Source organism: Microcaecilia unicolor, chromosome 5 (assembly GCF_901765095.1).
Source record: "Microcaecilia unicolor chromosome 5, aMicUni1.1, whole genome shotgun sequence".
NCBI classification, from domain to species: Eukaryota; Metazoa; Chordata; class Amphibia; order Gymnophiona; family Siphonopidae; genus Microcaecilia; species Microcaecilia unicolor.
Window position 1 is genome coordinate 79,116,323 of NC_044035.1, and position 12,477 is coordinate 79,128,799.

General features: G+C 38.6%; 1 protein-coding gene across 9 annotated transcripts in view; it reads left to right on the forward strand.

Annotated features, from left to right (window-relative positions):
- EXOC6 (exocyst complex component 6) overlaps window positions 1-12,477 on the forward strand; it is a 276,968-nt gene that overhangs the window by 215,259 nt on the left and 49,232 nt on the right. For all 9 annotated transcript variants that reach the window (XM_030203010.1, XM_030203011.1, XM_030203018.1 and 6 more), the window contains one exon: window positions 5,130-5,203. In XM_030203010.1, the coding sequence (XP_030058870.1) occupies window positions 5,130-5,203 (74 nt within the window). The remainder of the gene's footprint in view (window positions 1-5,129; window positions 5,204-12,477) is intronic.

Consider the following 12,477-nt stretch of genomic DNA (forward strand, 5'->3'; position numbering starts at 1 on the left):
GGAAAGGCTACAGTGGCTAGGGCTTTTCAGCATGGAGAAAAGACGGCTGAGGGGAAATATGATAGAGAGCTATAAAATAATGCGTGGAGTGGAATGGGTAGACGTGAATCGCATATTTACTCTGTCCAAAAATACTAGGACTAGGGGGCACACAAAGAAGCTGCTAAGTAGTAAATTTAAAATGAATCGGAGAAAATATTTCTTTACTCAACGAGTAAGTAAACTATGGAATTCATTGCCAGAGAATGTGGTAAAAGCAGTTAGCTTAGCAGGGTTTAAAAAGGGTTTGGATTATATCCTAAAAGAAAAGTCCATAAGCCATTATTAAGATGGACTTGGGAAAATTCACTGCATATTCTAGGATAAGCAACATCAAATCTGTTTTGCTGTCCTGAGATCTTGCCAGGTACTTATGACATGTTTATCCATGATGACTCCTAGAATTTTGAGATGTTATTCTAACATATAACTCTCTCCCTCTGTCGTCAATTGTTTAGTTTCTTCCCTAACACACACACCACTTAATAATAAAAAAATATTTTCCCTATTAAGTTTTAATTTAAAGACCTTAGCCCACAATTGTCCCATCTTAATAATTGATGTTATATTAAACACATCACCAGCAAAAGGTATATACATCAAGATGCCATTAGCATAAATGAATGGATTAAATGGTTATGAAATGCAAATAGTTTTGCTTTTTTTTTTAAATCATTTTACTTAATTACATTCACATTTATCACGTAAATGTAAGGAAAAGCAGAAATTAATATAAAGAAAAAGAAAAAACATTTTCTCTCAACAATATATATAAATAATTGTCCACAATTGGGTGATCCAAGATCAGGAAAACAATCTCAAAGAAAATAAGAAAAACACCAAGTGGTTAATCTTACAAATTCATATTTTCTGAGGGAGGAAGGTTAATTGGTAATTGCAGCCGGTAAAGTGGTAACTAAAGGAAGTTGCTGCAGAGGGTTCTTCATCTGTTCTTTTAACTCCACAAACTCTTATAATTTCTTGGGTTCAACAAATAAGTAATAAGGAAATAAAACACAAGGGAGTCACTCTAGGAAGGTCCCACCTAGAGCAATGATTCTTGGCTTAAAAGCAAAGAGTTCACACCTCCTAGTCTGCGATTCGCTTGATATATCAGGAAATATATTTATCTTTGAACCCAAAAAACTATCAGCCATGTATCAGAAATACAATTTCAAAACATTGTTCCTATCTAAATCAAAGGCAAAAGTCACTAGTAATATAACTCTATATATAGGGTATTTTAGGAAGATTTATCATTCTCAAGTTATTTTTCCTTAATTGGTTCTCCAGAAGTTCCACTTTTTTACAAGAAACATGACTGTCCTTCATTACCAGATTAACTGATTTTCGTAGAAAAACCATTTCCGTAATCAAAGTCTCTATTTTTATATCTTGGACTTCCACTTTGTTAGATAAGTATTGATATAATCACATATTTATTCCTGAAAAATTGTTGACATCTGAAGAAAAGAATTATTCACACTCTGTAGCACTTCCCATAGTGCGTCCATTATGACATTTTTTGGCTTCACCAGGTCCAATTTCTCCACAGAAACCGCTCCAGATATCTTCGGGGGGGAAGACCTCCTCGGATCGCATGAGAATCCTAACCCACTTCGGGCGTGTCCACTGTCGACCTCCATAGCTAAGCGTTACTGTTTCCGGGTCTTGGAGAGGTCATGCCAACAGGGGGACTCAAAGTCACTCCCTCTCCACTGAGTTTCGGCGATAAAGCCTTGCTGTTCCCCGAAGCAGGAACCGATATCCCCGACTTTATGACCCCGAATCTCTCCAAAGTAGACTGAGAAGTGGTGGGAACCCCAGCCGTGTTCGAGGAGGACAATACCATGGCTTTGCCTTTTTTCTTCCCCATTCTCTGGGGAGCGCGCCTACTTCTTCAGGTTTTCTGGTGTAAAACGGGAACTCAACTAACGTACGTCCTCCCTCGATGCCATCTTGGATCCTCCAGTTTGGGACACTCTTTGTCTGGTTTCTCCTTAGAGGCCTGTCTGATATGGGTAACCCTGCAGCATAGCCCTCTAAGTCATTGAAACACGGAAGCCCCTCCACCACTTACAAGGTGGTGTCCCTTCGGAGGGGAGTTTTGCTTTTTTAAAGTCATCTGCCATGCTTGCTTTTTGTTGAAAATACATTAACTCAAAAATGTATCGTGAACGGAAGTGTTATTAGTTTCTTGCTATTCTTGCTATTCTGTCGATGTATAACAGTATATATTTTGAGGGGCATTTCTAAGAGGCTTGAACTCTTTGGGTCTGACAACCTTTTTGATCTGCTCTGCTTTTTAAAGAGTAAAAATTCCATTATCAGAAAACTTGTTAAAAAGGCATGAACAGAAATGCCAGTCCCATTCTAACTGGGGGTCTTAGAGCTTTCCACCTGTTGTCTGCATGCTAAGCTAACCTCCATCCTCATGTCTATCGTTAATTACTGCTTGACTAGAGGTAGGATTTTTATTGAACAGATGCTATTACTAAAGCAGATGTTTTAAAATATGTTGAAAGCAATTGAACTGGAATTCTTTCAAATCTTTCAGTGATCGCCTGAGGGCAAAAGAAGACAAAAAGAAAATTCACATGATTGCAGTATATTATAACTTTTTGTAGGATAATTCCTCTTAGTGTATTATAATTAAGGATTACAGTGATTGAATGATAGATTGAGAATTAGTATGTAGAAGGCAAGTATATTTGAACATGTGGATGATTGGTGAGGACACAGGTAGTGGGTGAATGGTATGCTTGCAGGAGAATGCAATATATTATAAAAAACAAATCCAAAGGCAGAAATAAATACATGATACAGTAAAGCCAATTGTCTTAGAACAGGGGTTCTCCACCCAATGTTTGGAACACACCCAGCAAGTCAGGTTATCAGGATATACAACAAATATACATGAGATAAATTTGCATACATTCCCTCCATTGTACACAAATCTTTCTCATGCATATTCATTGTGGATATCTTGAAAACCAGACTGGCCTGGTATGTCCCAAGGACTGGGTTAAGACCCTCTGTCTTGGAGGTACTGAGATTACTATATGAGTAGAGGGATGCTTGCCAGTTTTTAAAGACAAATTGCTGTAAGCCATTTATGTAAGAGAACTAGCAGATATGGCTCAGATAGGCCCATTAGCTTCGATATTTTTGTCTATGTGGTTCTTTCTTTCCTTTTTTTTTCCAATTCATATTGAATTCATCTCTTTTGAAACACTGTAAGTTGTTTGGCTTTGTATTTGATGCCTTGGATTTTCAATAAAGAGAAATACAAAAACAATTCTTAGCATATTTGTGGCAGTAGGTGAGCATAATATGCTGAACAATGTGAATTAATATGTATAGGTAGATAGAGGGATGCTGGTATTTTGACTGTGAGGATATATATGATATGTGTTCATGTTTAAGGTGTATGTGTTTTTGAAGTAATTGTACTACAAAAATTAAACAGTTTAAAGTAAAGATACTGTTCTCAATATTGAAGCCTGTATGTATAACGAGGCAGCAGAAAGTATAATTTCTTTAAAAATTATAAACAATAATTAAATATTGCTATTTCAAGGGAAAATACCTCAGTGGCTCTCGTAGTTCTGATAAGGGAGCATTTGGAGGAACCTCACAATAGCACTACCTTCATAGGTCTAAAAAAAAAACCCTCATTTATTCAAATATAATATAACTTTACACCTTCACCAAAACCACAATATATTGAAACAGCACTTTTAAGTTGAATCAAGTGTTCACTAGTGACTTGTACATGCTGTTCAGTGTCTGAATATTAATCTTCACACTTAGGGCCCTGTTTACTAATGTGCGCTAGTATTTTTAGCACACGCAAAAAATTAGTGCATGGAACGAAGTGCATGGAACCATAGGAACGTATGGGTGTCTCTAGCATTAGCGCTTGCTAAAAATGCTAGCACGCCTACAAAGTTGCTTAGTAAACAGGGCCCTTAATAATTCAGGCAAATAAACACATCTTTCAGCTGATCTAAGCTCCTGAACTCAATGGAGCCATCTGTTTCGCTGATCCTGGCTTCTTCCGGAGCCTAAATCAAATACTAGGACTAAGGAGCTGACATGCAACTTACTATGATGTTCAAATGCTCAAATAACTAGAAAAGAACAGTTACTGGCAAGAAGTTGATGTAAATGCCAGTGGCTGTTCTTTCCTAGTTATTTGAGCTTTTACTGCAGTAAGTAACGTGTCAGCTTCTTAGCTCCAGTAATGAGAAATTGCAACTTAAGCTCCCAAAGAAGCCAGGATCGGCGAAACAGAGCCTAGGAGCTTAGATAAGCTGAAAAATAAGTGTTTATTTGCCTGAATTATTAAGTGTGAAAATTAATATTCAGACACTGAACAATATGTACAAGTCATTGGTGAATGTTCAACTTAAAAGTGTTGTTTCAGTAGTCTGTGGCTTTGGTGAAGGTGATAAGTTATATTATATTTGCATAAATAAAAGTTTTTTAGAACGATGATGGTGTTGCCATTGTGAGGTCCCTTCATATGCTCCCTATCAGAGCTATGAGAGCCACTGAGGGCTTTTCCCTCGAAATAACAATATTTAATTATCATTTATTTGTGAATAATTTTTGAAGAAATTGTGGGCTTCTTTTACAAAGCTTTCTCATCATGCTGGATTTTATACGAGTTAAGAGGAAGTGGTCCAGGATTGTGTTTAATTTGGTAGAAGAATGTATGCATTGCATTATCAGCTTTATGCATGTTCTTTTACTGCAAAATTCTACTTGCAGAAAAGGCAGGTGCAAATGATTTGCTATGAATACAATGTACACACAATTTTCAAAGCAAAAGGTGTATTTATGCTTTCATTTTGAGAATTAGTAGAAAGCCCACAGGTAAAACATAATCACAGTGTTTGTCCTAGTGTATAGAGATTAAAAAATGCCCTGTATTTTTTATTCTTCCTTTAAGAAAGATAGTTCTGTAATTAATAGATATGCAAATTTATCTTTCTATCAGTCTGGTTTTAATGTGCTTTGTTTTCTTAATTTAAGTAAGTCATCCTCATCAAATTTAATTTTTTTTATTTAATTTCTGTCTACAGTGTTTGCCAGTTCTGACCCTGTGCCAGGATTCCAGGGGGACACTTTGCAGTTAGCATTCATCGACCTTAGACAAGTAAGATATTAGTGTTTTCTTTTATTCTTCCTCTTTTTCCATGCCATTTACTTGGCATCCTTTCCCCATTATTCTGATGAGTGATGTTGAAGCCAGTATGAAATTTTAAAATGTCACAAAACTTTAGACTTTCCTTATTTAAACATTCAGTGGATAACAGTGCCATCCATTTTGAAATGATCACTTTCTCTTATGCATTACATAGAAAATGTGTTAAAAATCATTTTCTCTCTTTGTTTGGTGTTATCTGTGGATACCTTTTTTCCCAAAAATGACCCTTTAGAGGGCATTCAGCCTTAACTAGTACGCTCTCTAGGTTGTACGGGAGTCCTTTCCCTGCATTCCTGCCACAGGTGGAGCTGTTTCAATATCACATTTTCAATAGTGAGGGACAGGCTACAGGACTCCAGACCTGCCTGTCCCTCGTGATTGAAAACACAATATTTTTTTTTGTTACTTTGTACCATGCGCTTTTCCACTCATGGCAGGCTCAATGCGGCTTACATGGGGCAATGGAGGGTTAAGTAACTTGCCCAGAGTCACAAGGAGCTGCCTGTGCTTGAAGTGGGAATTGAACTGAGTTCCTCAGTTCCCCAGGACCAAAGTCCACCACCCTAACCACTAGGCCACTTCTCCACTCCAATATTGAAGCACCACCTTGCACTGGTAGCAGTGGAGTTGGAGAACTCACACACAGTCTAGAGTGAACATTGACCTTGACCTATACAGCTTAATTTAACCATCCTTGAAAAATAGAGCCAATGATCACAGGCTTATGGGCTAGAAAGATCATGCCGTCAGACCAACGTATCTCTTTAAAACCCTTCCCCTGTCCTTTTTTTTTTTTTTTTTCATTCAAAACTACCAACAAGTCACTTCAGTATGCCCTCCCACCAATCCCTGAAAGTGAAAGCCTCTCAGCCATATTAACTTGGGTACCCAGTAGTAACTTGGTTGGATTTGGAGCTGCTGCTGGGAGGAAGAAAACCCAGTGTTCCATCAGAGATCTGGGCTGGAGGGATCAGAAGCCTTGTTATATTTGGAGGATTATAGTGTAGAACCAGCAGACCTGATGTCACTTTCAGAAGGTTGGAGGAGGATACTAGAGGATCCATATTTTTTTTTATGGTAAGAAAGTACAGAGGCCTGGAGTCCCAGCTTAATGTTTCAGGGACTGTGGAGTGAAAGATTCAAGCTAGGGAACCCTGTTTACTACTGAGACTTCTAAGTTAACCATGTTGTCTGATGTATAGATGAATTTATAATGTTAGTTGGACTACATGAAGTCTCATAGGAATTAATGCTTTATAGTATTCTTATCATGACAAATATTTTTGACCATTGTGTCCTAAGGGTAGACATCTTCATTTTTGGCCTTTTTCAGGGTCCAGTTTTTGACACTGTGGGATTTCCTGTCCTCCATCTTAACTTAGCCTCTAGCCCATCCTGTTATCTATCCTTCACTTGAGCCTTCCCAGGTCTCTTGGGGATGGTTGCTTCAAGTGAAAGCTGTCTAGCTAATGCAGGGACCAATGCAGAAAGCTACTTTGAGTCTAACCATACAGTGTTAACTTACGTGGAATACATGGCTGCACATTGTATTAAAATGAATGCATATGAGACCATTAAGTATTCCATAGCAATGCAGAGATAGAAACAGTGGCTTTTGATGCACAGTTCCCATGAGAATTTTGTTTGCCAGATCCAGGCTAACTTCAGAAAGAACTTCCTGGCATCTAGTGGGTCCCCTCCCTCCCCTCCCCTTACCCAACCCCCTTCCCCGACTGAAAAAATTCAAATTCCTGGTGTGTAGTAGCATCCTCCACCCTCAACCCTTCCCCAGCCCATCCTGCGATGTATCAAGTGGGAGTCTGTTTGTCATATAAGGGAATGCAGACTGGTGTCAACTTTTATTTTATTATAAATGTTACCTTTCCTATCAGTGACCGAGCCTATCATTTCACAATAAACTGCGACAGTGATTTGCGTGCTTATTGCTTGCAGCATGTCACAAGGGGGTCCTTTTACAAAGCCGCGGTTAAAAGTCACCTGCAGTAGTGTGGGCGTATCTTTTGGGCGCTCTAAGCCACTTTTTACCATGGCTGGGAAAATGGCAAAAATTAAAACTAGCGCACACCTATTTATGGCTTGAACCCTTACCACCAGCCATTGACCTAGTGGTAAGGACTCATGCTCTACCAGCGGTAATCATGCAGCACATGCCAGCGTGGGCGTGCTGCCGATTACTGCTGAGGACATCCCTGCGGTCAAAAATAGGAAAATGTTTTCTACTGCGGGATTCGGCACACGCCAAACTTGGAATTACTGCTGGGTACACGTGCTACCCCAGTGGTAATGTTGATTTGGCACACACTACCCATGCATTAGCCCTCCTGCGGCTTTGTAAAAGGGGTAAATTAAATTTTGGGTGGGTAATTTTGTGGTAGAACTGGCACATTGAACCGGCTCCACTGTTCTTCTTTCTGCACCATCCCTCATTTTGCTGATTGTCCTCAGTGAACAATATTCATTCAGCTAGGAAATGCTTATTGAACTGATGCTATATGTTTTCTCCTATCAGCATGGCATACACACTTGCTTTGCATGCTGCAGTGTATTATTCTGTGCTGTTCCTGGTCAGTTGCGTGTATGATTGGAAAATCAGAACAGTTGGAAAAGTAAAAGAAATGTGGTAGATAATTGGGATGCTAGTTATTTCCATTTTCTGATATTGCAAATATGAAAAATAAAATAATTGAAATTTTGCACTACCACTTACATAATTTGGTTTTATGGAGCATAAGCTGAAAATGAGGGTGATAAAGGTAGTCCTAAATACTCAGATTGTTTACAGAAACATGAATCTGCTAATGCTTTTTACTTGTCTCAGTGATGATCTGGTTAGTGTCTACAAGGGATGTATCTCTTAGTTATGTGGATCCTAGGCTCTGAAATTCGCTTCCTTTTGGACTAAGTGGTGAGTTGCATTAAAAGATATTTACAGAATATCTGATTACATGGCTTTTCTTGGGGATCTGTGACATCTGAAATGGGACTTGTCTTTTTTTAATCATTATTTTTTGTTATTTTGGGGGTTAGGGATTCAAATAGTTTATCTTTTGAATTGTTTTTATTACTTTTAAATTGTATTTATTTTATTATATGCTACTATTTTTATTATTTGTGTATTGTTATATTTTTGTGAGTTTTGTACTCCAGTGCTTTGTTTGGGAATGTCAGGATGTTAAGTAAGTGAAACTCAAGTCATTCAAAACTTTTTAGATTGACTTAATACTTTCAATAATGTAAACAGAACCAATCTATTAGGAAAAGGGATTGCATTCTGAGAAGTACCAAGCACAAAATGGAGTTGGTGTTTGCCATAGTCAAATATAATAAGTGAGAAATTTGTTGGATGCACATATTGAATACAGGCCAGTGTAATAAGCTGCACTTTCCTTAACACAGCTGATTACTTAGGTTTTGATTTTTGTTTTATGTATAAAAAATTGCCTTCCATGTAGTAAATGTGTTAGTTCAAAAACTTGTAGTGCACTAACCCAGAAGGTGAATTTTAACACACCTTGCATGTAAATGTATGCTAATGACATGTATATAGATCTATGTACAATGCATCAAAGTGCATTATTTTACTTTTACATAAACACTGAAATTTTACTTCAACTCGGAAACTGAATTAGAGTTTTTAACATGGAAATAGAAATCTGACCAGAGCTGAAGTGCAGCATTGTGGGGCCCTTGTACAGAGTGGCGGTAAGCCCAACATAGGCTTACCTCTCGCTCTTCCAGGACTACTGCCAGCCCAATGCGGCTGCCGGCAGTAGTCCCGCCCCAAGTGCGCAACATTTCCAGGGAAAAAAGACCCCCCCCCCCCCCCCCCCCCAGAAATGGCTTGCGCGGCTGTAACCCAGTTGTAACTGGACATTGCCGTGTTCTGCCCAGTTACTGACGGGTTAGCGCAGAAGCCCTTGCACCTCAGTGGGCAGCAGTAAGGGCTCCCCGTATCATGGCCATGGAATAAGAGTTCTCTTACCGCATGGCCATGTTTGTCTGGGGGCTTTTTACTCAATGTGGTAAAAAGGGCCCTGGCGCACAGGAAAAACAGCCCCTGTCGCTATTGCAGGGCCCTTTTTCCCACAGCTTGCTAAAAGGACCTCTGTTTTTCTTATGGACATTGCTTTTTTCTTTTTCTATTTGCTTGTTATTTTTTTTTATTCTTCTTGTAATTCTGTGTCTCCTACAAAGGCTTGGACAAAAAAAGGCACCCTCAGTGGGTGCCAGTAAGGGCCACACAGTAAGAGTTTTCTTACTGCATGGCCATTTTGTTTTGAGGGCTTTTTACCTGCTGCAGTACCACAGGGCCCTTTTCCCCCGCAGCTTGGTAAAGAGACCCCTGTTTTACCTAGATAAATAGGCTGTTTTAAAATTAGGTGCATACTAGTGTACAATAATCATGCTCAGGGACAGAATTTGGTGGAGCGTGGGCAGAATCACAATTTTATAAAATATGCCCATTTACATCTAGGTGCAGTTTCTGCAGGATTTGTGCAAATATTTTATAAAGACACACAGATGCTTTTGTATCTTTATAAAATAGGCAAAAATGGGTTGCTTGCTTCCCTATTAATTTAGGTGCCCTGTTATAAAATTAAGCTATTAGGGGGTAAGTTTTAGGTGGCAAGATGGTGCATAAATTACCTTTTCTAAAATCAGTTACCATATATACTCTAATGTAAACTGAGAAGTTTTGGCCTAAAGAAATAGCCAAAAAATACATCTCAGTTTATATTTGAGCCTTCCTATGGGGTCTGGCATTTCTCTCCTCCTCCTGGTGTCTGACATTCCTTTCCCCTCCTTGCGTTCCTTAACCCCTTCCCCATGGTCATTTACAACACTTTTTTGTGGCTTAGTCATTGTTAAAACAGGTCTAGTTCAAAACATCTTAGTTTTAGTCCTGGATGTTTTCATTTCGTTCCTTTATGGCTGAAAAACGTCCAGGTCTTAGGAACTCTCAAATCCTGCCCTTAACACACCCCCTTGAGATTTGGACGCTCTACAGACAAACTGCATAGAAAAATGTCTGGAAAATGGGTTTCGAAAATACCAATTTGGCTGTTTTGGTGAGAAAAATGTCCAAATGCTGCTTTCTGACACTTTTTAGAAGTTTTTCTCTTTCAAAAATGAGTCTCAGTGTCTGCTAGCCAAAGATATGATTTTATCTTTGCTTCATAAAAATTAAGAATCCCCCCAAAGAACAGATAAGTAATCTATTCTGTTTTATCCATATAGTCGTTATGTTAAAAAAAATTTCATATTGTTTTGCTTTGGACCTTCAGATTTTGGAATTAGTAATTAAGTGTTTGCAAATAGCAAACAGTTTAGATAGTTGTCTATTGTGTAAATGTTTAGGTTCCTTAAAGCAAACTGTGTGCAGAAGATAATGGGAGCAAAGACACGTGCTAGGAGAAAGTCAAAACTTCTAAAGTTTTTATTGGTTTCTTGGCTATCATTTGACTCTAGGTCAGTCTACTGTGAATATTTTGGAGAAATTTTATTTTCACCTGCTTGATTTTGTTACTTTTCCTTTTCACTAACCTAAAACTACTCCCACTAACCTTCCCTGAACAAACTGTGGTAAGTCGATCAGCTATCAGTTTCATCTCTTCGGGTTTCTTGTTCTACGTATTTGCCGATGTTTACTTTGTCTTTTTATTAGTGAGTAATTTATGCAGAAATCTGAGAGTTAAAGAAATTATTTCATATGTTGATACAGAAAGCTGCTGTGAGAGAAAACTTATTTTATGGTATTTATTCACTTGATCTATTTTCTGTTTCTAATGTCCAAAAATGCATGATAGCAATGCATATATTTCAAAATCCCTATATTTATCTTGTTTTATTCCACACTGATTTCTCTCTTTATTTGTGCCTCTTTTTTTGTCAGCCTTTCCATTTTAATAGGATAGATGACAGTTCTTTTCAAGAATACTTAGCAAAGCAAAGAGCCTTTTTCAGAGAGTTCTCGTAAGGGGTCATGCTGCTGTGTTTTTAGTTTGAATTTGATCCTGCCCCGTGATTTGCAGGATATGAAAGATTAGGAAGTATGTCCAGTGGTCAGGCATTACCTGCCCAGCCGGACTGTGCCCTGAGGTCAGATGCCTGATATTTGCTGTGCACTACAGAGAAGCTGATGACAGGTAGGAGCTGATACAAGGGAAAACTTGAACCATATCAAAGCAAACAGGCAGGAGAATTGGGACTGAACAAGAGACTATAGCTAAAAGATGGATCAGTAGGATTGCCTTTAAAAAAAATAGTAGCTGACCTGTGAATAAAAAGGCTTGATCCTTCTGCCAATCATATGCTCACTAATGGAAGCCAGTTATCCCAACAATAGCTTCTTACCACAGTTCCGTGGCAAACAAGTATGTAGGATTAAATAGGGTAGGGATGTATGGTCTGAAAATGCATTATCAGGAAAACAAACCTTGTTGTACATGCATGTTAATTATATTGAGATAAAATGGATATAAATATACATTTCTCAATATTATGCAGGGGAAGTTATCAATTGTGTTAGGGCTTTAATTCACATTATTTGCCCCATAATGCAACTTAAAGGGCCTTTATGCAGCTTGACTGTTATAACTGCGGTGGTATTTAGGTTGCCGCAGTTTACATAGTAATGAGAGGCACAAAATGCATTGCATGTAAAGCAGCTCATTGCTGTGTAAAAAACCATAATGCATCGGTGCACACCACAAGGTTTGTTATGGTTCCAAAATCATGGTAAAATAACGCCAGCCAAAAGCTTGAGTTAATTTGCTGTGCCAAAAGCATCAGACCTCAAAGCAAAGCCCTATATTCCCTGGCCCAATCACAAAGGGGCTGCTGGGCAGCTTTTAATCTCGACAAGCACAGAAGAACAAAAGACTCTCGCACAGGTCAGTACAAGCAGGTGAAGGCCATTCCCCTCCTTTCCACACTTCCACCTAATCAAAGAATATAATAGCCAAACTGAGACAGACCAATGGTCCATCTAGCCCAATATCCTGCTTCCAACAGTGACCAATGTAGGTCACAAGTGCCTGGCAGAACCCAAATAGTAGCAACATTCCATGCTACCAATCCCAAGGCAAGCAGTGGCTTCCCCTGTGTCTATCTCAATAGCAGACTATGGACCTTTCCTCCTGGAATTTGTTCAAACCTTTTAAACCTAAAAAATGCTAACTGCTGTTGCTACATCCTCTAGC